A 27,002-nucleotide genomic window follows, 5' to 3' on the forward strand; every position below is an offset into this window, starting at 1 on the left:
GACCACCAGAAGATGAGAAGCCATTTCACCAGAAGAATCTTCTGCTACTGATTACTTTCACAGGAAGATACTGAGCTGTTTGAATCTTAGGTCCAACCCCATATAGTTATTTTCATGGTTTAAATTTTAATTAATTCAAGGTTTTAAGAGAGAAATTATCTAAGCCTTATTGCAGAACCTAAATGAAAGGCAGCCAAGACAAATGGCATAAAGCAAGTAGGGTCATCTTGGCTTCTGGAGTACATATATTCTATAATGAAAGGATTTAACAGGATTATTTCTGGAGTAATTTATCTGTAGGTCACACATGCCAAGAATATTTCATTAGTTCAGTACTATCTGCCCCTTTTGTTATGTTTGATATGTTTGATAGGACTTAGAAGAATAGGTAATGTCCCTTGTCATCGCAGAGCAATTGCCTGCAATTAAGAGGTATTACAGCTTACAGTACTTTAGATTTGTCATCCAAATTCAAAGTTACATTCTATTTTACTTGACAGGAAGAAAGGAACACTGAAAGTAGAATCTGTTGTAGTTACAATAAGCTATTTGTGACTTTTATCAGATTTAACTGGAGAGGTAGCAAAGCAAGAAGACAGGAGGTGCAGGCATGCAGCGTGGGCTGCGGATTTTTTATACTTTCCTTTTTCAGGTAAGCGACTGCTGCAGTCTGGAAAGATCCCTCTGTCTAAAATACATGAGTTTGGTGCTTTAAATTTTGCACCATCTTGGGTCCTTCCATTTCAAGTGGAGAATACTAACCACGATTCTAAAACCCACATGAAACTATTTGGATTTTGTCCCTCCATTAAAAAAGCTAAGAAAACAAAACAAAAAGCACTTTTGCCTTTGCTTTGCTAATTTCAGCTAAAGTCAATTTCTGATACCATTTTACTTCCCTTTGTTACGTTTCTTTGGTTGGTTAAGTGTCTTTGTTCAGAACAGATTTTTTTTTACTTAGTAGACATCATTCAATTCACATATGTGCCCACTATCATCCATCAGCACTCTCTACATAGGAACCATTTCACCCAAACCAAAATGAAGCAACTTCTACAAAGAAGTAAGACAATATTAAACACAGCATTTTAGACCAGCAAGCAAGGATCACTGTATCCAACTGAAATTACAGGGAAGGATTTAAATGGAGGATATAATTATCCGAAGACTTAAGAGATGGATCATTGCCCTCCTAAGATGGTCAAAGCCAGTGGAGACAGTCTGGGCTTTTTACTAATTATAAAGATGGAAATAGTGAGTGTCTTTCTTATAAAGGCAAGCTGCTGGAAAACGTTTTTAAAGATGCCATAGTACAACACCTTAAAACCTTCAGAAATCCAGCAAGGGTGCTTACCCTTTAAGAAATACCAGATACTGCTGGTCATAGGATCACATGGCCTATCAGTTGCCTCCAAATGACAGGAAAGGGCCATTTTCTTCCCTTTAATCCATGAGGAGGACACAAGGAGCAAGAATCCTGGAATGCAATATCTCTTAGAGAAGCTGCAAGAGTTGAGTCAGGCATTTTCACTTCTGCTAATTGGGACAACTTTTTTGCTCTTTTTCTTTTTTTAAATTGTTCCATAATAGTCAATAATTGCATGGCTTTGAGGCTTCCTCTGTGTGCTACCTACACAACCCATGTATTCCTAAGCGTACTTACACAGCTTCTTTGAAGATTAGGACTCTCCACTTTCATGAAGTTTTTATGGATTGTAATTTATATGAGCTGGACTGGGTAGAAATTATCACTGAAGTGCATCTAGGGTAGAGTTCACTTGGTAAAGGATTGACTTATTGTTCTGTGGCAAAACAAGTGTTATGCACTTGCTATGCATTTATGATGTCCTACTATAAGACAGCAGATGTCACATTTTGAACAATCATTGGAAGTAGGTGGTGAATGAACTGGAAGTGTTTGCTCACTGGTCATCTCTTGCCCACTGAGTGGAGATAAAGGAGGAGAGCTCACACGTCAGACAGTATCAGAACAAAGATCATTAAAAAAATGTGTAGAGAAAGAAAAGAACCAGTGCAGAAAAAGATAAGAAAGAAACCTGGATGAATAACACAACAATTGTGTCAAGTTGTGGTGCAAGGTGCCACAAGGCAATGGAGCACTTTCAGCAGCTGTCAACAAGGGAGGTCCACAAAAAAATGATGCCAACAGCTCTACTCAAAAATAGCAAAAAGCTAAAAGAAATTCAAATCATTTTTGCAAGCAAAACACCCACAAAAGTCCCCCCAAAGCTATCAACATCAAATTACAGTTCCTTTCAATCTATTTTGGAATATTCAATGTAAAACAAAACCTATGTGCACATGTATGTGAACTGTACATACATGCCTTCACTGGTGGTAATACAGCACTGAATACTGAAGTATTTATCTTTTTTCTTGCCTAAAGAAGATGGAGTTTATGTCAGATGGCCTTTGAACCAAGGATTAACTTTTTAAAAATAACTTGTTCAAACAGAATGTATAAAAAACAACATACCTTGCAAGGAACAATCTTAGAAAGCACTGTTTTTCTAATTTAAAAGATAATATTTAACTATTTGTTTCACTGTTCATTATTACCAAGTTATTAAATTAAGGAATTAAAACAGTTTTTAATACAATACCTCAGCAGTTGTGAGGAACACATCCTCACCAATATGTTTCAGTCCACATGAAATAACACCAAGGGCAACTCCAGGGAACACATAGGAATTGTTACCCTGTCCAGGATAGAGAGTTTGTCCACTTGGAAGAGTGACAGGATCAAAAGGACTTCCACTGGCAAAAATGCCACGTCCCTAAATTGTAATAAAAAAGCCAGAGAAAGCATGTCAGTTGTGAGGATGCTGTCGATTCACATATCCCTTTATGACAGTGGAAGCTGGGTTACATCTATTTAACATCTCTTAATATCTGAGAGGGTGTTAGAGCTACTTAACTGAAAATGTCTCAAGAACATCAGAATCCTAAAAATCACTGGCAGTTCCCTGCAACTCTTTGATGTCAGAGACTAACCACTGCCTTATTCAGGTAGAAGTCATCAGAACAATTTAGAGGGGGAGAGAGTGAAAGCCAGCACTCATCATTCACCTTGTGCATCCACACCAGAAGAAGGGTACATGGGAAGAGCTGCAAAACTCAAATTAGACTGTACTGTCTTGGTAATGATGGGTGACGCTGCTGGATTTATTCCCAACAGCAGATCATCTACAAAAATGACACTAAGGCCACTAAAATGTTGCACATTTGGATATGGCAGTTTGTGAGGAGCTATGGGGACAGGCAGAGGGTTTTGCTCCTTTCGATCTCCCCTCTTGAGGTCCCTGCACACACTCCACTACAGAACGACAGAGATGTAAGCTCTATCTGAGGTATGTTATCCCATGGTGCAACCCATAGCACAGGTTGGTGATGGGGCCTCCTCTTCTGGGACCTTGTGGCTCCCCTCATCATAACATACTGAGCAGGCAGCAGGGCGAGGGCACCAGCTCAGGCACCAGCATGTGATCATCCAATACTGATAAACTGCTAAGATGTTCCCCAGCAGATTTCTGGGTAGTGCCAAGCAGCACAGTTGCCACCATGGCTCAGGCACCACGCACTGCCTGGTTCCAGCAGGCAGTATGGAAGAGCCAGCCTGTTTTGGGGAATTACAGAATTTAGCAGTACAGATACAAGTTACACCATATCACTTGTCCTGAGCACAAGAGAACTGGCTCTAACTCATTTTACATTGTAGTTCACATGGGACCTCTAAATCTCTTCCCAGGACCCGAACACATGCATAGCTCCATGCTAACACAAATCAGGCAGCTGTGGGGAGCAACAGAAGCCTGCAGGGTGGCCCAGATGTGGCAACAGGGCTCATGTTGCTAATGGCTTAATTCTAGCTAAGAGGAATATTTGGCCTGGTGTCATTCAGTAGTATGCACACTTAGAGCTGTGATACCACTGGAGTACCAAGAGATTGGCTTCAAGGAAGCTGCAAGTTTGTCAGAATCTCACTGCTCCCTTGGGATGAGGAACACCCCAACGGGAGCAGATGCTGGCACCATCAAGGGTGCAGTTCAAGGGTGGCAGAAGAGGGACCTCTGAAGTGACTCACCCGGAGCACTTCTATGCGTGTTGTCCCCAGATCACTCCTGATACACAGGGAGAGAGCAGTAATTTCTACAACAGGAAATGCAGTTTTGGACTAATGAGGAGAATAACGTTGCAGAGGCTCTGTCTCTGCAGCCCAAAGGCCTCGGGCTCTTGCCTTGCCGGGGAAGGAGCACCCTTGGATTTAAGCAGTAAATTTGGGTGGGGAAGGAGAGCCAGCCTTTATGCTAGCACTGCTAAAGCGATAAATGTCACCGTTAAATACTTCAGAGGCGCCCTGTGTCAGAAATATCTCTGTCTATTTTAAAGAGCTGGAAACGTGCAGTTTAAAATATGCCACTGTTGCTATTCAGCTCTTCAGAAGCATATTCTGTTTGGTTTGGTGTCATGCAGTATTATCATGGCCAGCTTATTATACATTTTGGTGACAGATCAAATCCTTCAGTGCATCTTTTGCTCTGCCTACCAGATGTCATTACCCACTGTAACCAGCCCTTCCTGCAGGCCACGTCCCCAGCTCTTGCACTGTGCTGTAATTGTGTGCTCTGCAGTGGGGAGCAGGCATGCTAAATCTGTCTTTCAAACACTGTGCAGCTGCCATTCAAACTGCCCTGTGTTTGACAAGAAATCCAAACACAACCCACTATGAGACATACAGTCAAGTATTCATACCTTTCAGATTCTAGGCTGAATTACAGGATAATGTGTTTGTTAGCACTTCTATAATACGATAATAAGTAAGCAAACACAGTCCTCTTAATTTTCATCTGTTTCCATAATAGAAGTCTTTGTAAAAGGAGTTAATTATCCCAACTCTTAACAAAGAATTACTTTAAAGATTCTATTTCCTGTACTGAAGTATTTTCTTACCCTAAGGAGTACTTCTAAAAATCTCAAATGAAAAGCATGCCACTGGGTGTATATATTACACAAAATGGCACAGTCAAAAACAGACATAAGACTTTAATGACGGATGGTTACTGATGCTTTGGCACACGCATAAAGACCATGAGTCATGCCTGACACCAATAAAAGCTATGAAATGTTTTTATGAGGGTGCAAGCATATATTGACTTCAGTAAAACTGTCTTAATAAAATCAGAAAAAAACATTACTTAACTCATTTTACCTACACACAGAGACATGATTAGTACTTGCTACTCCACCCTCTGTCTTCCTCCTATTTTAAATTTAATTTCATATTTACTTTTAATTATGCATACTGGAGAGACGTTCATCTTTGGTTACCTCTGTATATTTGTAGCACTGCTCAGCAGTGCATTCTGCTTTGCTGGTAGGATTGCTGAGGGCAAAAATAATAGGGCGTTCGTTCAAAGCAGCCATATCCTGAAGAATTTGCTTAGTAAAAGCACCACCAATCGCAGCAACTCCTGAAGAAGAAAAACACACACACACAACAAGCAAACAAATAAAACCAGTTCAAAGACAGACATGCATGTCACTTTTAAAAGAACAGAGCTCCTTTTACCGCATACCTGCCCCTTTAAAGTGGAGTTCAACCTTTTTCCTAATGTGGTTAAAATAAACTTTTGCATAAAACATTTTGAAAGAACAAAACTTCAGTATTATCCCTAACATAAGGCAGAACCTATTCACCCCTCTACAGTTTGGTGAATTTCTCACTTCACTTTTCTCAGGCCCTTTATATAAAATAGAGAAGTGTCACCTAACCTGCAGGTTAAGTCCAATTAGATGTAAAAAGGCTCAACCTTGTCTCCTAAGGTTAGACTGGATAGTTTCTCCCAAATCCAGTGTGTCAGATGTCAGGTTTTTCTGACACGATGAGTGAAGTCTCTGCCTTCTAGAAGCTCATCATTCTGTCATCTCCAGCCTCAGATGATGAATAATCCCAATTTTGAGTCTAAAGCTTCCCTGACAGCCACAATTTATTTTTAATACATCCCTTTCCATCTCAGCAGAGATGCTTTTCTATTCTCCATACAGTACTCACAACCACAAAGGGGTGTGTGTGATGTTTCTGAGGTGCCACTACACTTGTGTTTCTGCCTAACCTACAAGAGTTGGGAATTCAAGGATCAGGTCCTTGCTCTCCATGCCTTCAGTGGAAACAGGTAACAGTACTTGAAGGACTTTATAGTCCTAAGGATCTATACATCCAAGGAGACTCCTATCACTTGGCTTGTAGAGAAGTTAACATTCTTCTTCCTCAGAGACCTCAGCGTCTGGCTCCCTGCTCTGATTTCCACACAGCATCCAAGTTTCAACAGCAGGAAAAAAAGCTGTTGTCCCCTCTCTTGGGGGAGCAAGAACAGATTCAAACCTGGGCCAGGAGAGGATCTCTCTTGGGTCAGTATAATCACAAATGAGCATCCCAACATTGCCCGTTCAACATCTTGGTGTCTGCTCAAGGAGAGCACAGGGTACTTGGAGGAAGGTGAAAGGGGTCCTCACCTGGCAGAGCTGGCTAGAGCGTTGTACACGCTCCAGGAATGGCATTTCTTAAAGGTGTCTCAGAGTATTTTCTGACTGCTTCTACATGAAGCACAGTGTCATCTTACAGAGACCAACTTGTATAAGAGCCTGTTGTACACCTTAGTTTCTGGTTAAGTCTGCAATAGCCAAATGTTTAATATCTTCTAAAACTGCTTCTGAACAGCCAATAATAAGAATGACAACTATATTCAGTTATAAAGTTAAAACAAAATGCTCTGAACAACCTCACTATTTCTTTTACTTGTTTTTGTTTTAAAACTGAAATTTCTTACATTGGGTTAAGCTAAACTAAGGCTTTTCCTTGAGCCATTGAAGGCAATGAAATGTATAAGAGGATTCACTGAGACAAAATAAAACACTGGGAGAAGTATCCACAAATTGCCTTATGACTCTTGCTGCCCCAGGGAAGATACTGAATGACTAGTCCTCCAAATGGAAAAAAACTCAAATATTAATTTTCATTGCTGTTTCTCTTAGAGGAGCCTTCATTATGCAGTATGGATAGGAGAAAGCTACCTCGAGGGAATGAACTGCTTAGATTTATATATAAAAAGGAAACACAGTAAACCTTCATATTTCCTGACGGTAAACATTCCCTAAGCACCCACACACCTTTATCCAGATAAATAACACAGATCATTCAGTCTAGTCTTCTGTTCCAGTAGCTTTTTCAGCCTTGCATTCTACTAAATAAATTCTCTAGACGAATTGGTCTCTGTCTTGCAGTCATGTCTTTATGGAGCATAGAAAAAGACAGGTCTTATTCACCTCATTCATGATCACTGTTAAAAGCAGACATTCACTGAACAAGGACTCTGTGGTCTAGGCACAGTCAAAAAGGTAGCTCTTAAAATGTAGCTCAGTTTTCAGTATGGCATTTCAGGTTTTCCAGCTTCTGGTGAGTGATTTTACTAGCCAGATAGATAATTCTTCATCTTACATATAAAAAACAAAAACTATTTAAGAGTGTTTTCGGTTTAAGCTTGAAACTGTCACTGTAATATAATAACCAAACTGCAGAGACCAGAGCAATCCTTTACTGGGATTCCAAATCCTGCAACTTTTATGAAAGAAAAAGTCTTCGTAAAATCTGTGGGTTTTCTTGATCTGCACAAAGGACCTAAGTGTGGCTGAGGACCTAAATGTGAAGGAAAAGAAGATGCACCTACAGCATGGCTCATACTTGCACAGCTCTACATGTGCTTAGCTCAGTTTTCTCAGTCCAAGTTTGAGGTTATTTAAGAAGGTGATAAGGTTCTCCATCAGACGTTTAAATGAACTTGGATTAGTCTTCCTGTAAAATGGATGGCTTCGAGTGAAAACACTGTTACATGCTTGGATAGTTACTGTTTGTTCAGTTGCTTAATAGAGTCCTTTATGCACCTAATGTTTTCTAAAAACACACAAAGGTAAACTCTGTTCAGAAGAACCTGATCTTGTCTTCAGACAAAGCCACATCCCCATTTTTTTCAAACAAAGAATAAGGTCGTTGCTTTAAAGTAAAAGAAATTACCTATTAGCACAGTTGGTTTTATATCTTTAACAATATCTTCTAGATTTTTCATTTCATCGTGTTTATGGGCAAAGCGTTGTTTCTCAGTTGTTAAGGAGGCACGCCCCTGCATAAGGAAAAAAAGGAAAATACCTTTATTATAAGTTTAATAGAACTTAATATCCTGGGATAATCAGTTTACACAGTATCTGGTTTAACATGTCCTATTTTCATTTCTACTTTTGCATCTATCACCAAATACCATATTAGACAAAGTTACACTGTGTACAGCTAACATGCTTAGGATAATTTAGAACTAATGTAGGTAAATTAAATTCATTTCTTTACTTGAAATTCATAACAGCTGTAAGTCACCGCTGTATTAACAATGCTATGAAAGTATCATTCTTTAAAGCATTCTTGAAGCTGTTTTACCTTTTAAAATTTAGTCAAACGCTTACAGTTACTAGTGATAAAGCATAAATATATTTACATAGCACACTGTACAGATGCACCAGGGCAGAGGCAGTTTTCTATAACTTAGAAAAACAAAAATAGTTCCTCCCAGCTTTTTCAGCTTTGTTCTTGTCTAAAATTATAGAGACTCTATGGGCAGTGTATATAGACTATAGGGGAGCCTATATTTCGCCTCACATTTTTCAGATTTAAATAATTCATTCTTAAGGATGGAGTAAAAATAATTCCAACCAGGCGCCTGGTGCACTGTTTTTGCATTAAGAAACTCGACTCAGCTGTGAAACAGCTTTTGTCCTGATCGACACCAGCAATTTCCACCCACTGATGCCCAAGAAGGTTTCCAAATGGAATATGATAGATTCAAGAAAAAGGACTATAGAGCATCACTGACATTGAGCTGCAAAAAGGATTTGAACTCAGTTTCAGTAACAAGGAGTGCAGGGCAAGAAGGGCTCAGAATTTGTGAAAATTATATTAGTTGTCTAAAAACGCGGACCTCTGTCTGTACACAAGCATCTGAAAATTTCAGCAGAAGAATTCCAAATGCATACCCCTCCACCCCTCATTTTATTCTCGTGCCTGCAGAAAACATCACTGCAAAGATACTTTTCAAACACAAATCTAGAAGGCAGTGCCAGCTCCTCAAACATCTACCAACTTCAGACAGTGAGAAGCCGATTGTACGGGTGTATGAGAAGTACAGGAGGAAAATGGAAGGCTAAATGTAATTTTGACCAAATAGCCAGAAGAGATGCGCATCATCACCCCAGTGACATCTTTTCCAATTGATAAGATGAACATTTCCTTAATCTTAGCATGTTAATTGAGACTATACTGAAGTATTGGAACAGAATTCATTCATTCCTTCAGGATTAGTGGTTTTAATTCCATTTTGGCTTAATTTTAACAAAAAAAATGAGAAATCCAACACTACAATTCAGACCCCGACTCTGCGATGTGGCAAGGTGTGGTTGTGCCAGTCCCATCACCTAAGCTTCTCTGCTGGTCCTCAAAGGGCCACCACAAGAGCTCACAGACAGGAGGGAAGCCCATTTTTCATTTCCAGCTGTAAGAAAAGCGTTTCCATCCCAAGGGTAGCACAGGAAGCCACGGAAGGCTGTTATGTGGTCAGGCCTGAGGGAGCTGCTCTGCCTCACAGGACGCCAGCTTCTCTTGGCTCACCCACGATTACAAGGAATTTCCAGAGATTTCTCTTCTACAATTTCTTTTTACATGGCCAAAATACAGAGTTTTTAAATTAAGAGTGTTATGTCTGGATGTGCTTACTGGGGTCTTAAGTGTTCTCCAAGAGCGATCAACACCGAAATACTGCGATAGGGGCACCTGGTTTCCTTTGTGGCTAAAATGTGAAATTCTCAGCCTCAAGAGAATGACGCAATATTTAACAATTTTTGGCATATTCATGCTCAAATCATTCCACTGTCAATATCCATTTTGAAGTGTGCCATTTCCCAGCACCCCAGCAGATGTCCCCACAGTCTATGCACATGGCTTAGATGCATCTCATTTTAAAGCAGTTTTCCTTAACATTTTCAGTGGAAAAATATGAAGTTTTCTTTTTAGTCATCAAAGAAAAAAATGCATTTGTGGCTTCCAGACCAAAAGCTCGTTGCTAGGAATAACTCAAAATATTATAATAAAAGCCACTTTTCATTCTAATCAGCTGTTTGATTGAAATCAGAATGCTTGGCAGAGCCCGAGTTGGAGGCAGGTTTCCTGGGGAGCCAGGAATAGGTGCCATGGGCAACCATCCAATCCCACTCTGCTTCTTCAGTTGGTTCCTTAACAGCTTATCACGCTGCTATTGAGGAAGCCAGTTTTCTGGCCTTAAAATCCAGCTTCCAGGAGACTGCCCTGGGCTAGCAAGAAAAAAGAAATCACCTCTAAGAGCTAAGGCCAGATAATTTTTCAGGCTGTAGCAGGCTGGTAGCATTTGGTGCATTCTGGATCTGCAGATCTGTCAAGATCTCTTGGGAAAGTTGACATTTGATTTTTTTTCTACGGTGCATAATGGCTAAGAGGCCAGGCTGACATCTTACTGGAGAAAAAATGCTGATATTCTTTCATTTTACTTTTTAATCAAAACAAATAATCAAAATCCTTCATGAAACAGAGTAACTTCTTTATAGAGACTTATACTTGATGGGCTTTTGAGGACGTACTTTTTTTTTTAAATTAAGATAATGATGGAGCTGTTAAAACACTTACTGATGCAACACCAAGGATTCAAAGCCCCACTTCTGCCTGACATTGATTATCAGCTTTCATTTAATTAGCTAGAAAGGAGTTCTCAAACAGTAAGCTCAATGCGATGCACTGCAGCCCTTTCCAGGCCACTCACTAGTGAGACTAGTGCTAGTCCAATGGGTCAGCCTGAGTCAGATTCACCTCTGCCCTATCTTAATTTCTATCTGCCCTTAATTTCACACCAGGCGTTCTACTATCCTTAAAAAAACTACCATGACCACAAACAACAACAAAAATAACCCACCAAACTATTCCCCTCACCAAAAAAAAACCAACAAAAACCCAACTCCAAAACAAAACCAACACACTCCCTCTCCCCCAGTTTTAAATTTATTTCCTTATTCAAGTTTGGTCTGAATTCGCTTGATCCATTAGTCAGAATGAATCACGTCTCCAAGTAAATATTTTTGTAGTATATTAACTAAGAATGAAACATTAAATTCTGTGGCTTAGCAAAAATAATAACAGCTATGTACATAGAAATTTTTTCTTGGAAAATATTTATAAGAGACATTCTATGATTATGGTGTTTTTTTTGATGTACGTTTTAAAATAGATTATCAGAAACGTATTTTAGTTGTTAATTCAGTGATCCTAAAAGAGCTTTATAACATCTCCCTAAAAACTGTGTCAGAGATTTCAAGATCACCCAGTTGGTTTGGTTACAAAACTTCAACAATTTAGAGGAGAGTGCTTTAGATAGCATTTTTTTCTCCCCAAGTTGGCAAACTGTTAAGTTCTTCTTTCCACAAAGTCAAGAGGCGTCAGGAAGGGCACAGCTAGCTTTCCTCCTTGCTCTGCCAACAGGGCAAACAACGACTTGCAGGAAGGAAGAAACAATTCCATTTTGTGCATGCTTAACCTCAAACTAAGGGGTTGCCAGTCCATTCAGTGCAAGCTTCCAGACATCCGCCCCTGGATGCCTGCAGCCGGAATAAGAAATCGCTCAGTTTTTGTCAGTCAGCAGAGGGAAGAGGAGGGAGTCAAAATGCAGAAGTCTCAGTTCTGGGTTTGTGTGGTTTTCTGTCTCGTCTCCCTCCTGACACTGGAGAGATGGAAAGTGGGTGGACCTGTCATTGTAGAGCTACCCTGACTAAAAGATCTTCCAGAATTGCAGAGCCCATCTTCTGACATTCCCATTTCCAGCCCTGGTGCAGCCAGCTTTTGTACTCTGGTTATCTGCTGCTAGGAAATGAGCCATAGAGGCTCAGCACAAGGCAGCACAGATCAGAAACTTCTTGCATCTCCACTCTCCCAAGATACTAATACAGCACCCAGCTCACTGATATTTTCTTTCTTCTAATAGGAAAAGGAAAAAATTAAAGCACTCAAAGAATTTGAATGTGCTCTGGGGTTCTGCGTATGAAGCTCTGGGTCTTTTAAGTAGAAACATCTTCAGTTACATTTATATTTTTCTACTAATTCCACTGTCTTGCTCTTTTAGAATTATTAAAAACTCATTCATTCAGTGGAGAGAGCTCAGACAAATCAGCAGTCTAAAGACATGCCCCTTTCGGTACACCAAGCCTCAATACAGACTCACTGTTTCACTGAAGGGTTTCAGTGCTTGCCACACAGGGGAGGAACTTTTCCAGGGTTTTCTACCAAAGGATGTTATTGCACTGTTGTTCAAATAGCAGTATGAAGATTCATCAGAAGCTGCCTTAAGTTGTAATAAGTTTTCTATGCTGCATAACAAGCATCTTTCCTGCATCAAGTGATACTCCCTAAATCTAAAAAGGAAGTCTTTCACACTGAAGACTACAGATGAACAGACTTGACGTGATGCCTGTGCAGCTGTTCAGAGGGGAAGATACTAACTCATGAACTTTTTCAGTAGCAGGAGGAAGGTAAAGTTAGAAAAAGAAGATATATATCCTTCATGTCTTAATTCTCAAATGTAGTTACCACCTCAAGAAAAAAATAAAAAAGCACCAACATTTCATTATATAATTTCTCACAATGCAATGTATTCTTATGTTATTTCTTTAACTTTTATAGAATAAATAATTTGCTAGGGGCGTTACAATACGATTTCCTGAATAAAAAATTTAACACAACATTCTACACACTAAAGCACCAGGAAGACAACCATAGCATCTTTAACCTATATACAGGCTGCCTGAATAAACTGTATAATACACCTTCACTAGATGCTGAAGGTGAAGAATATTAAAAACATTCAAAAAGATAAATAAACTTTAAGTCCAAAGACTCAGTGAAAATCTGAGAAATTACTTCAGAAGGGAAAAATGTTGCCTCTATCACAGTGTCATTTTGTACCAAGAAACCTATGGGATATATTGGATTCGAACAAAAGAGAACTAAGCAACATGAAAACAGATACATTGCTATATTAGAAGCCACCATGGTATCTCAGATGGAAAGTAATATGAGCTAAATTCTTTATTAGCAAATGAGTTACAATGTGGACTGTGTTAAGTCAGCAGCTGAAGTATAGAGATAAAGAAACAATAGCAGCATTCTCTGATGGTGACATTATGTATGAAAGATCTTGGCAATCCTAAAATGTCTGTAGTCCCTAATGGATGAGAGTCATTGCTATTATATATCATTCCTACAAAGAGTAAAACGTAGTCACTTGGACACCAAGACCTTTTAATGCAAGGAGCAAAAGGATGTAACAGGACTCAGTAGTTAACATTATGAAAAACTGCTTCTATTTTGGATTTGAACTGAAAGCAGTTCTTAGTTTTAGGGAGAGTTATTAAGTTTTTAGTTTAATTGGCTGATCAACAGCACAAGAAGCAAAGAGATACCGAGGTCAGGCTTCAAGCAAACATACATTACAATTTCCACAGAAAGTTACTCGTATCATCCTATTATAGAACCAAATTGAGGCTCAAATAACAAACAAAAAATGACCCATCAATAAAACCCTGAGAAAATTCATAGAAAACAGCTGTAAAAACAGAGGACTAGACTGCACAGCAGACATCTATGTGGGATATTACAAAACAGGAGGTGAATCTTACAAATTTCACCAATGTGAAGTCTAGTGCCCTGGTCTGTTTGAGCGGGTCCTGCTGGGGCTGCCTCATGAAACAGGGCTGAAGAGCAGAGCAGCTTTATGTCAGCCAGGCAAGACAGGCAGGGCTGGAAGCTCTCCAAGATTTGCTCTTTCCATCAGCTGGGAGGCAGCTGAGAATAAGCCAGAGCTCCCTGATGACTCCACTGTCCCACATTAGAAGCAGCGCTGGCACGCATCCCATCTCACAACCAGGGAAGCACAAATCTATTTATATAAACACTTGCCTCCATTTGACTGTGTCAACTGCGGCCTACTTAAACAAGGGAACAGAGATCAGTACACAGATAAATTAATAAATTCATCTGAGGTTCTTAAATACTGAAGACGTGAGAACCACCAAAGACATGAGAACTGGAGACCGAAAAGCAAAGCAATCCATTAGTAAATAGACTATTTCCAACTGCAAATGTTTTGGTTTTACTTGTTTTTGTTTTTTTTTTCCCTATAAATTCGCTATTGCAGAGTTAAGAGCAAAACAAACAAAAAATCAGTTGTTAAAGCGTCACAGAAGAAGAAAAAAGGATGTGGTTAAGACTCATGGGAGAAGGTGCTGAAACATCTCCCTGTTGGGAGATGACCTCTACAGGGTTTCATATCTCTTCCATCACAAGTGAATCCATGGTCTAAAGGTTGCAGATGAACCATCTGGAGGGCTCTAGTCAGGGATTACAGACAGTTCTGGGACCTGAGGGACCTCTTTGGGGAATCCTCCAGGAGCATGAGAGTGAAGGGACAGGAGAAGCACAGAAAGTGTTCTAGGAGAGGACAGGACAGGCCACCTTCCCTAGGCAGAACTCCAGGAGAGCATCAGTTACAAGGAATCACAAAATGCAAAGAAAGACGCAGGTAGGGATATGGACTCACGGGTCAGAGGTTACTGAAACCCAAAGGCTTGCAGGTGACAGCCAGGCATGTGCTACCTTGTTTAGGAATCAAAAAGCAGACACACACAAGCCTTCCAAAATCCTCATACCAGGGCCCTAGTTATAAAACGACTATACCTCCTGATCAGGCCCGTCACCTAACACCTAAAGGTGAAAAAAGCAGATTAAAACCAGGTGAGGCAACTTGGACACAGCATTAATAAACAACTTGTTGTCAACTGTGTGAAAAAAACCCACAACATTTTGAGGAGATAATGTCATAATGGTTGGCAGTGAAACATACAATTTAGGTAAGAAATGTAATTCTGTAATTCTAAATGTAAAATTCTGTAATTTTAGTCAGTGCAATTGACTAAAACACATTGTTAGAAGATTAGGGCTGTTTATTTAGGTGCATAAAATATCCTTTCCATGTAAATAAGCACATATGATTTACAGGCAGGACAAAATTTATAAAGACAGTTATTTCAAGAAGATAAAATCTGAGAAGCAGAGCAAGTCAGGAATCCACACAGGAGGAAAAAAAAAAAACAAAACAACAAACCCTACCAAAATTGAGAACAGCAATCATTCATTTCCATAACAGAGCCTGAGCAAACAAAATCACGAGCCATCCAAATTTGGTCACCATCGCATCAGTACATCCAATGTACATGGTGTCTAAGACCATGTTACAGGCTAACAAATTTAACACACAAATATTTGGTGGTGTCCCTTTTAAGGAAAATAATAGGAACATTCTGATGTACTGATCAAGGACAAAAGTAAAGGTCAAGAATTGACTGTTGATAAAAAGAAAGCTAGAAATAATTAAGTTAGCAGGAAAGGCAGATAATATTAAGTGATATAGAAAAGTTAACATTAAAGCTGTTGTGAAATTAGTATCTAGACTAAAACCCAAACTTTTTAAGAAAGTGATTATTGCTAAAATATAAGAAAATTCATTAATAATCAGACAGTCCGTATGGGATTCAGTTTAATATTAAGATACATGATTGTGAGTTTCAAAGGCTCTTTCACATGTTATGTGAGCTCTGCTGACTCTAATGGGAGCAGCCACACCTATATGGCACTGAAGTTCTCTTATCAGTCCCAAATGTCCCCTTTCTCTTCCACCATTCTCTAACCAATGAGATATAAGAAATTATATCCAGCTTTGACCAAACCGTGGGCTTTAATCAGGGTCTTATCCACTATCAGGTTGTGAGTTGTGATCCAGTTGGATCTTTTCCAAGTAAGATTGCCAGGGATATTCAAATGGGAAAAGGAGGAGGAAAAATGAAAACATTTTAGAGAATTATCTACATAATTACCTGGGTATCTCCATTCTAACTAATTAGGACCACAGAAATTGGCAAACTTTTGGGATTTATTTCAGTCCTCCTCTTAGAAAGACTTCAACTATCAGACCTCAACTGATGTTCTTGTGCTTGCTGTTCACTTTTGGGCTTCATCCAGATGATCTGAAGTCTTTCAGGGTATAAGATCCCATATTTAATGACCATTTAAAACACAAACCACTTGACTAGACACAAGTATTACTCTGCTAAACTGGAAAGCATAGAGTACAAAACTGTTAAATCCAACATTCCTCCAGGCTGACATACTTTTTAAAGATAAAGATGACATTCATCCCTATGTGAGGGAGATTCATTTGTGCACTAGAGATTATGTGGCATACAAAAAGCTAATGCTGTCTTGCAAATTACAGATAAACCATCACAAGAGAAGCATGTTTGGCAGTTCAGGAACACTCCCACCAGCCTGTCCATCCTCAAAAGAGGAGCATCCATCCTCGGCAGAAGGCGAGGATGTCTACAGAGTCCCTTTAAGTACTAAAAATGTCTTATTATTTGCACCATATTCCCAGGCAGTTCCAAGAACCACCTTGCCTACCATTCAACCCTGTTCTTGACATTGCCTTAAAAAAAAAAGAAGAAAAAGAAGAAATTGCAGCACATGGCTGAAATGCTGGGTTTTTCACTGTGAGGGTGGTGAGGCTCTGGAACAGGTTGCCCAGAGAAGGTGTAGATGACCATTCCTGGAATTGTTCAAGACAGGTTGGATGGGACTTTGAGCAACGTGGTTTAGTGGGAGGTGTCCCTGCCCATGGCAGGGGGCTTGGAACTAGATGATCTTTAAGGTCCCTTCCAACACAAACCATTTTATTATTCTACAGTGAACAGTGAACCTCAAAAACATCCCAATACTGTTTATCACCACCTGCCTCCTCTCAGCTACTGGACACAAAAAGATGCACTGTCCTTGAAGTTTAAGGTTGAAGATTTAGCCACCAATATAGCTAAGCATGACACTATGGCAGCTTTAAAGAAGGCAAAAAATGCGTTCATGTACATCACACATTTGTGTATATTTGTGTGAATAACAGAAAAAAAATGGAAACACTAAGAATACAGGAAAGAAAAGGAACATGGGAGAAATCACCCATCAGTGTGTTCATCTAGGTAAATATCTATTCATCAATCAGACAGAATGTGACAATGTGACAGAATTCAGAAATTCAGAATTAAAGATGAGTCGAAACTGCTTAATCTCCAAATACACAAGAGTGAAAAAGCAACTTTAAAAGTGTCTTTTAATTAAACATTAAAACTTCCATCTGAATGCACTGGGTTACTTAAGACATGCATTTCAAGAGGAAAAATATCTCTTTTCAAAAAGTCCTATAGTTCAAGTGGCAAAATTCCAATGATACTATGATCTGCAAACCTTCCTCATCCACCTTTGAAGAAAAAACTAGTTTCAAAGGTGAAAGCATACTGAACTAATTAAAAGAAACTCACAATAACCCTAAACTGATATGAACATTATAAGCTCTCCAGAATGAAGCAGAGAACACAACTATAGACAGCATAACACACATACCCGTCATCAGTAGCTCTTTTACCACAACATAGCAGAAAAATTGGTCATCAAACTTGGTTTAATGAAAAAAGATGGTTCCCAGGGCAGGGGAGAATATTAATGGGAAAATGAAAACACAGCTGCACTTGAACTAAAATTAAAAAGCCACAAAGGAAAAATCAGATACAAAAGTCTGATAAGTGACTTCGTGGCAGCTTTGGGGTGCAGGGAAGAAGGAAAACATGGTAACTGTTTCCAGTCAGGTCAACAAAAGTTCCCAAGTTATTTTTCTTTGGTTTGCACTCGTTGAAATACTACAGAAAGGAGATGAAAGGAGAAACAATGTTTAAATCTATAATTATGCATTGCAAAATTAATGATCAAAGGACAGCATAGAATAAAAATGATGTAAAAATTAGTTTACTTGGACAAAGTAATTGCTGAGTCTTCAAAGGTTCTGTTACTTCTCATACTGCTAAGGCAACAAATCAGAATATTTGTAGGACTGAAAAGGTCTCCCTGCTTCAAGTAAAACTCTTTTGATCAAGCAGTTTTTGGTGACTCAAATTTTAAGAGACTCTTGTTGAACAGTTTTCCATTGATATAACTCCTCAGTAGTGAGAAATAAAAGTCAGCTTAGCTCATGCAAAGTTGCTTAGCTGGTGATCTGTGCTGTGGCTTGGCAAGTATTTATCTTCACAATAATTAAAAGATTTCTAACAATACAATCCTTCTCATTATATTTTTTTTTTCCACAAATCTTCCTCATTTTACTTCTCTTATCTTCTTTCTAAGGACTTGGGAAGTCCTTTAAGTCTTGTAGTGCTTTTCTGCGATCAGCTGAAGCCCAAATAATTTCCTAAGCAGACTTAAAGTACAGCATTCTCTTTTGGGCCAGAAAAAGGAACCAAGAATAGCTTAATTATTTACTTGCCGTATATATGACTTCCCAGCAGTTAAATCACAAGGTTCAAGAGGCTTATGCTGGGGTTTTGCTTTTGGGTTGGGTAGTGGTGTGGAGGCAGGTGGCATTTATAAATTTTGTTACTTTTTAGGGGGAACATTTAGCTGCAGAAGAAAGCCAACAGAGGACTTGAAGAGCTCTAGATCACAGATGGATCTCCTTAAGCCTAGCTTAGGCCGCGCACTGAAGTAGAATCAGAATCGTTTTGGTTGGAGGAGAGCTTTAAGATCACCAAGCCCAACCATTAAACCAGCACCACCAGGTCACCACTAAACCATGCCTCTTCAGCTTCTAGGCTCTGCATTCAAACACACCACAGCATTAAAAACCCACCTATTCTCAAGTCCCCCAGGACAGCCAGACAGGAATACTGGTGCTCTCAGGACTTCCAGGAACACCAGCAATGACCTGAAATGTGCACCATCAGCTCCCACTGCTTGAGTCAACATCTAGCCACAAATTCAGCCCTAATCTATCTCAGACAGCTGTTATGTCTGGCTATCATAAGCAGTTCACAAATATATTCTGGGCAGAACATGAAAATCAGTGGACTGCTTTTTGGACAAAACCCAAATTAAAGCCCCACCAAGAAGAATAAGCAGAGGAAAAGAACTTCAAGGCTACGTGAGGCGCTGATTGGCTTTGGCACTGCTTGAGAGCACTGAAGCTAGAAGGTGGTGAAGAAAGTATACAGTCACCATGTCACTAAAAATTTAGGAACTGTGAAAGGAATTTCTCACTGCGTACCAAGAGCAACAACCTGACTTCTCATCTGACTAGCAAATTAGCAGTGAGAGGTGTAAAAGAAGCAGGAAGAAGAAACAAGCAGGAGAGAAGAAAGGCTGGTTAACCACCTTGGCTGGATGGACAAGCAGCTGAGACCTGTTTTATCGCCCCTGTCAGTTTGTTTCCTTAACACCACCAGAAGGTGATTTTAGCTCATTTGTATTATTTGATAATCCCAATCTCTTTGGTGGAGGGAATTGTGAAACACACCATTCTTCTTAGGCAACCTGTAGGTTTTAACAGCCACAGAAGATATACAGGCCTTCGGTCATATGGGCCTGGATGCAAAAGCACTTTAAGATTATTAGATGAAAACCAAAATGATTAAAAGCACTCATCAAAACAAACACACACCAGAAAAAAAAATCTGTCTTACACAGTAGCAAATACCAGCATCTTTCTGTATCTGATCAGAAGAATGTGTTTTCTGGCAAGGGATGTCCAAGATGACCTTAGTAATACTGTCTCATCTTAATGTCTATGATCCCACTATTTCCCCTTCAATAGTATGAGTGAAAGGTGCTGTGATGCTGTTCAATAAATCAGCACAGATACAGGACTGCAGAATGGATGGTCCTGATGCATAGGTACGTGAACTACAAAAGATCTTAAATATTAAATGACTAAAGAGCACTGCACAAGAGTGCAATACCAACAAAAATTACCATAAACACTGCTACCCAACAGACAAGGTGAAAAAGCAAAGCCAACTGGCCTCTCATCCATTTCTTTTAAGTAGCTCACAAACTACTAAATACATAACCGCCTTTTAAAACATAGCAGTTTCTTTATTCTGGCACATGGAATTCATGTCTGTCTTTATTTTGGCACGTGGAAGGAATGAGGTAAGGGTGACTGATGAAGTCTCTCAGCAGCTTCAAATTCTGACCAGTGTTGATAGCACTGCAGACCACAACATCTGCAACATGAGCTATATCACTGTGCATAGAAGCTGTTTGATGTAATATATCTGTTTTTGCAGAAGGATGACATGCTTGCAATACCAGGAAAATACTTTATTCAAAAATATTTTTGTTCCTTCAGAAAACCCTTGAATGCTATCCTAGTGATGTATCTGTACATCTTTGTGCAACAGTGTGCTAACAAGTAATAGTTGCATTGCCATGGGAAATATGAAACCCACAGGTTGGACATTTCTTTCCTTACATGTGTTTTAATGAACTTCAGAATAATTCTCTTCTTTGTGTGCTCATCCCTAAAAGAAATAGGGCAGAAACTCCAAGCATGATCACACTTCCCCCTGAAGTAACATGGGAGTGGCATTCATTTAAGACACTTTAGAAAAGAAAACCAGCTTGCTGTGTCAAGAGGTAAATTGTTGTAGTTCCTTTCACAAAGAATATGTTTTTGCCTTTATCTGCAGGCTGCAAATAACTATCATGGCATTTAAAGGAATGAAAAAATTATCATACCTTTACTATTAATCCCTTTGAGTCAACCATCCATATCCTTTTGATAGCTGCATCTGTAGATATCCCTTCTTTTTCCATAGCCATAACAATGAGGTTTGCTATCCCCAGGGCAGCCTGAAGGGTAGAGCAGAAAAATTGTATATGAAACTAGAAATGAAAGAAATCCCCTGCTCATTTGTTTCCCCCACCCACTATTTTAAATAAGTGTCTTCGTTTTATTTAACAATAGTACTGAATCATTATTTTTTTCATAAAGTAAATGCTAATGAACTGTTGCTACTATTTGGCAAATAGAAACCATAATGTGGATAAATAGTATAGATGAATCTTAAATCATATAGCTAAATCATAGTATAGATAAATCTTAAGAAGGCATTTACAATGTGGAAAGCAAAATAAACGTTTAAACTCTAATCAATTAATGCTAACACCAACATTTACTCCACATAATCATCTCAGAATATATTAAACATTTTTTCGTCTTTGAAATTTTATTTTGTTCATTAGATATTTCTTTTTTTTACATTTAAACCTAAGGAAGCCACACTCTGCATGCCAGAAAGTAAAATGCAATCTGAAAAACCTGTTCTTATCGTTTTTTAAAATGTCCATCAAGAAGCTAAGTCTCTTTTTACCTACTCCTTGTGTGTTTTGTAACTCTAGACTTGGCTGTGCTCCCGGTGAAAGCAGGGGTGAGAAAAATTCACTTATCAATATTTCGCTGAAACATTTATAATTCTTAATGGATTTTAGAATACTTCATCCAACAGATCAAATGTCATACAGGTACAGATTGAAAACCAGGCAACAATATGAGCCAACAGATCACTCAGTATTTCTGATTACCAACTCATATACATTATTCTTGTTCTTTATTACTCAGTTTCACTGAGAACCAAGTGAAATTCTCCTTTTTTAGTTAAGAAATACATAGCTCTATTGGGAATGAGCTCCTGCAGTAGACATGATATCTATCATTACTTCTTTGCAGCAACAGGCACACTGACAATACTAATGAAAAAAATAAACATTAGGCCACGGATTCATCTGTCTGTTGGTCATGGAGCAACACCAGGGGAAAGAACTTCAGAGGGATGGACAGTTTTGATGTACAAAGGCGCTGACATGCCAGACATGGATGCAAATCATTCTGAAAACTACAGACCTGAGCTCAGTAGCACCAAATATTGAAGCAAATTAAAGCTATCTGGACTACACAAAGCTGGATTAGTACATTGCACTGTCCTGGTTTCAATTGGAACAGAACTCATTCTGTTCAAAGATTTTAATTTTCAGCTCAGTCTCTTCTAGCTGTACTGTTTGAAGTTAGCAGCATATTTTCACAGACAGTGTCTGCTTCCAGCAGTGATAACACTCCATGTTTAGTCACCACCAAGGTTTGGTGTGCAGACCAAGGTCACTGCTAAATCCTGTGTACCACATTGGGGGTGTAGAAAGTAAGAGGCTACACCTCTGGGGAGGAGCAGACAGGACAGGTGACCCTAAACTGACCAACAAGGTGTTCCACCCCATATACATCATATCCAATATAAAGCTGAGCAATCATGATTATTAAGCTCTCTTCTTCAATGGGTGGCATCCTAGGAGGATTCTGTCCTTTCTGCCTTCAATCCTGATATTTGTGTTCCTGAATCCAGCTCCTGAATCCAGTTCCCATCTGCTGCTGAGCCCAGTCTGGGACTTCCCCAGCGCCTGCTCCACAGCATCAGTGGTGACAGTGAGGTAATTTCCAGCAGGGGGGTTGGGTTTGATACTGGGTTTTTATATATTTGTATATATCCCATTTTATTATTATTATTTTCATTAAAGCTGTTTTAGTTTTCTTTTCTAATCCATAAGTCTCTCTCCCTTATTCATTTTTCTGTCCCATTTGGGAGGGGAGAGGAACTAACAGCATCTGTTAGAGGTCTAGCAGATGGCCCTGACCTTAAACCCCGACATGCAAATATAGGGGGGTCTGGTGACCATGAATAATATTTTTTAGAAGCCTGCATGGAGTTGTAGACTTCATACATGAGAAGACAGCTAGCCACACTGTAGATAAGTACAACTTTTACTTGTGTGTCTGTGGCTTAGAAATTTATACTGAAAAATTAATATTAAAACATAATGTGCATAAAACTCTTCAGAAATGGATGATCTTAACAGGCAGAATACTGAAAAACTATATTTAAGGACAGGAAAAATCAAAGGGGCATGGCTTCTTATTAAGTAACACCGACTCTGGTAAATACATTTTATTTCATCTCTCTTTGGTAGCCTGATATATTTCCTCATCTTCCAAAATGTTTTGCTTGTTCCTGTTGAGACCAGTTCAATAATTTGCAGCTGAAATACTATAACCTGAAGTTTTAAAATGAGAACAGAACACCACAAAATGCCTTATGAAAAATACAAGGCTTGACCACATGGTTAGAGATTTTCTGTAAGTTTACATTTGAATTAAGAACCAACATTCAGCAAGTGTTAGCCATCATTCTACCCATTTAATCTTCTTCTTAGCTGGATACACATAATTTGATTAAATATTAAGAAAAAATATCTTTGTCGTAAAATTTTTCCTGATGTATAAAAATACATACCTCTCCAGCTCCCTGGAACAACACTGTGTGATCTGATAACTTGTTCTTGGTGATACGCAGAGCTGCAAGAAGACCTGCAACAGCCACAGATGCAGTTCCTGGAATAAAAAAAAATAATAATATATTTGGCTATTCTGGAATATTTAAAATATTTCCACAGCATCTTTTTGCTAAAAGATACAAGTACTTAGGGTAGTACGAAAAACTTCAGTGGAATTGGAATTTGTTCTACTTTATTCTTATGAAAGTTGAATGTAAGTGGGAACATATTAGAATCATAGAATCCTTTAGGTTGGAAGAGATCTCCAAGATCATCAAGTCCAAACATTAAGCCAACACTACTAAGCCCTCTGCAAAAATGGATCAGAATCTGTCAGGGTTGGAAGGGACCACAAGGATCACCCAGTTCCAACCCCTCTGCCATAAGCAGCGACATCTCCCACCACATCAGGCTGCCCAGAGCCTCATCCAGCCTGGCCTTAAAGACCCCCAGGAATGGGGCCTCAACCACCTCCCTGGGCAACCCATGCCAGGGCGTCACCACTCTCATGGGGAAGAACTTCTTCCTCACGTCTAGCCTGAATCTGCCCACTTCAGAGTAACATTATATAAAATATGATTGACTGATTCTACTGGATGGGTATCATGGCTGGGGCATTTGAACTAGAAAAAAATCTTCTGGTTATGACCTTTTTCAGAAGGAAAGGGCATGAAGGTCCAGACAGAAGTATTCTGAAGGACTCCAGATACTGAAAATTACAATACTGGTCTCATTCTTCAAATGGGTATTCTTCAAATACAGTAAAACACCAGTCTAAAATAAAACTCTATTTCTCACAGGGAGGTTGTCAGAGAAGAAGAGCAAACTATGAACAGTCACTTGGAAGCTAAGCTGGCTGAAGGAGTAAGGCCAGCTCATTTAAGATGCTGACCACCCTACTGTGTCTGGAAGCCCTCAGGGCTCCAGCACACTATGAAAGGTGTTCTTACTAGCATGTAAAACATTGGAAGTTCCTTTTAAATCTATCTTTGGGTTATGCTACACAGGTAAAAAGGTGAACATGTAGTTTTATGATTTATTCTGTGGAGGCTTTTCTTCTCCAAATCAGAACCACAAAGAATGAGACATCTGTCTTTGAAAGGAAAGATTTTGGACCTCATGAGAAACACCTATTAATAAAAAAAGCAGGGCAATCAAGGCAAGCATCTAATTCAAACCTGATCACAATTCCAAGATCAACCATACCTCTGATTTCTGATAGATCTTTGTCTAACTTGTTCCTAACATCTTTTTTCAAATACTCCTATGATCTCCTTAACAAGATATTCCTACTGCTTCAATAAATTTTTTGTTAAAAATTTCAAATCAAAATGTTTTTTTTTCTTCTTCTGTTTTGGCCTCTTGTCATATCAACCACTGGAAAACCTGTTCTTTTCTCTTTGCAACATGACATTTATTGTATATGAAGACTAACAGTGTCTCAGCCTGCTTTTCTTATGTGGACCAATGTCAGTTCTTCCTCTTTTTTAGAAAGTTATGTTTTCTGAAACACTTAGCACTAATTTATCTTCTCTGGACTTTATCCATTTATTTCTTATCTTTCTTGAATTGCAGCACCCAAAGCTAAACACAACACTGTAGCTGACTTGTCAGCACTGCCGAGTCTAGCTGTCAGCTTCTGACATGCTGAAGAAAGTTGTGTTTAGTCACCAGGACCAGGATATCTGGCTCTTCTGATCCAAAGACCAATTACTCCTTCTCCACAACAAAGCCTAATAGAGGGGGAAAGCCTTCTTTCATGGATTACTGGCTTCAGGTAACAAGCTTCTATTTTCACAAATGATCATCATCACTAAAGCCCAAGTACGAGGTGGACCAAAAAAGAGACAGTCAGACTCCTTACTCCTGCAAGGAACTTGGATCCATTAAATACCAGAGGGGAAAAAAAACCAACCAAACAAACAAAAAAACAACTGAGAAAGTGCATCAGTTTTCATTAAGTTCACAGAACCCATAAAGACATCCTGTGGATGGGGATACAGTAGTGAGGTAGATGATGCCAGCAGAAAATTTGTGCTCAATGTGTCTTTTTAGACGAGATTCTGAAGAACTGACAGCAGACAGCACTGATTTAATCAGGGCTGAAAAAGCTGTATTAGTCACTCTCAATTAGGTATTGAAAATGAAAAAATGGGGTTTTGTCTTTGAAGATTTATGATGCCCATCTGAACATGGGCCCTGAGATGTCCCAGTTCTGAGAATAAGTACTGAGTTCTTCCTTCTCCAGGCAGTGGCTGCCATTGACTGATCCAAGGGAACCAAAGATGAGTCCGTAAATGATTTTGAGAAGCCTGTAAGAACATGCAAGGAAGAGATCTGCTGGCTCCTACAATTCTGTTCATGATCAACCACAGCCCTAGCTCCAATTATCTACAAGCCACTGGTTGCTTTTTAAGGGGAAAAGTCACATTGCTACTGATTTTTTCCTTTAAAAAAAGTATGAAACAGATATGACCATACTTCAAAAGCTCTCGGTTCAGAATCTGCACATTGGACATTTGCCCTCAACATGCAGTTCCCCTGAAGCTTTTTCTATTCACAACTCTATTTTTTCATAAGCAAGGTGAGGTTTAAACCTGAGATAGCAGTAATCTCTGCATTAAACTCAAGGAAATGCTCAAAACAGCTATCCATATTGCAGACCATTAAGTTTCAAATATATGTAACTATGAAAGAACTGAAAGAACAGAAGTAGCAACAAACTTTTTCTTAAAAGACGTCATTTGGGTGTTGAAGGCTGGGTTTGAATCTGTGGTTTATAGATAGGATCATCTGAGCTTCATGAATAGTTACTTTTTAAAAATAAAAAGGCAACCGTTAATAAAATTTAAGAACGCAACTTAAAGCTTAGAAAGTCCCTTAGAAAGTCACTTCATGAAGTAAATCCACCCAAACAGTTCAAAAACTCGTGTCTTTAGAACTAAAAGTTTGTTACGTGCTTTTGATTACGACTTTTTCCCTTCAAGCATCAGAAAAACAGGACACCTTGTTCTCAGCCCACTTAATGCTTAGACCATACAAATTTGTCATTTTTAGTTATTTAGTCATTTTTATGACTTGTTCTATGAGCTGAGATCACTTACTCTCTTCTCTCTCATGTCTAAATAAAAAAATCTAAAAAATGGTTCATCTGAGGCACAGCTTTGGGAAGAACTGTCAGGCTGAGACACTTCCACCCCACAGAATCCAAGAGCTAGCTTGTTTCTTTCCCAAATGAAATGAAGTCTTCCTCTGGCGAGTGCCAAATTGGCAAAGACCAAAAATGGCAAAAGAGAGAAGTCAGACCACGCTCTCAGTTTCCCTTGGTACTCAAACAATCCTCATAACCAGCCATAAAAAAATCTCATCCTCTCATTGGATGCCAAATTCTTTTTTCTATTTTATATTACACAGCTGTGCTTACAGGGGAGGAGAAGGAAGCCTATATGACATGCCTTATTCCTAAACCCATTGATCTGGTCTCCTGAAAAAGAAAGCTGAGCTTGAGCAGCCCTTGAAGACATGGCACCACAGGACCCTGGCCTCATCAGAAGACTTCTCA

The 27,002-nt window shown here is 39.1% G+C and overlaps 1 protein-coding gene across 1 annotated transcript in view; it reads right to left on the bottom strand.

Annotated features, from left to right (window-relative positions):
- Window positions 1-27,002, bottom strand: part of LOC103778097 (NADP-dependent malic enzyme) — a 37,288-nt gene that overhangs the window by 5,769 nt on the left and 4,517 nt on the right. The window contains exons 2-6 of the mRNA XM_008945671.1: window positions 23,401-23,498; window positions 20,798-20,911; window positions 8,090-8,195; window positions 5,350-5,492; window positions 2,625-2,798 (exon numbers count right to left, since the gene is read on the bottom strand). Of these exons, the coding sequence (XP_008943919.1) occupies window positions 2,625-2,798; window positions 5,350-5,492; window positions 8,090-8,195; window positions 20,798-20,911; window positions 23,401-23,498 (635 nt within the window). The remainder of the gene's footprint in view (window positions 1-2,624; window positions 2,799-5,349; window positions 5,493-8,089; window positions 8,196-20,797; window positions 20,912-23,400; window positions 23,499-27,002) is intronic.

The sequence above is a fragment of the Merops nubicus genome, unplaced genomic scaffold (assembly GCF_000691845.1).
Source record: "Merops nubicus isolate BGI_N331 unplaced genomic scaffold, ASM69184v1 scaffold12720, whole genome shotgun sequence".
Taxonomy (NCBI): domain Eukaryota; kingdom Metazoa; phylum Chordata; class Aves; order Coraciiformes; family Meropidae; genus Merops; species Merops nubicus.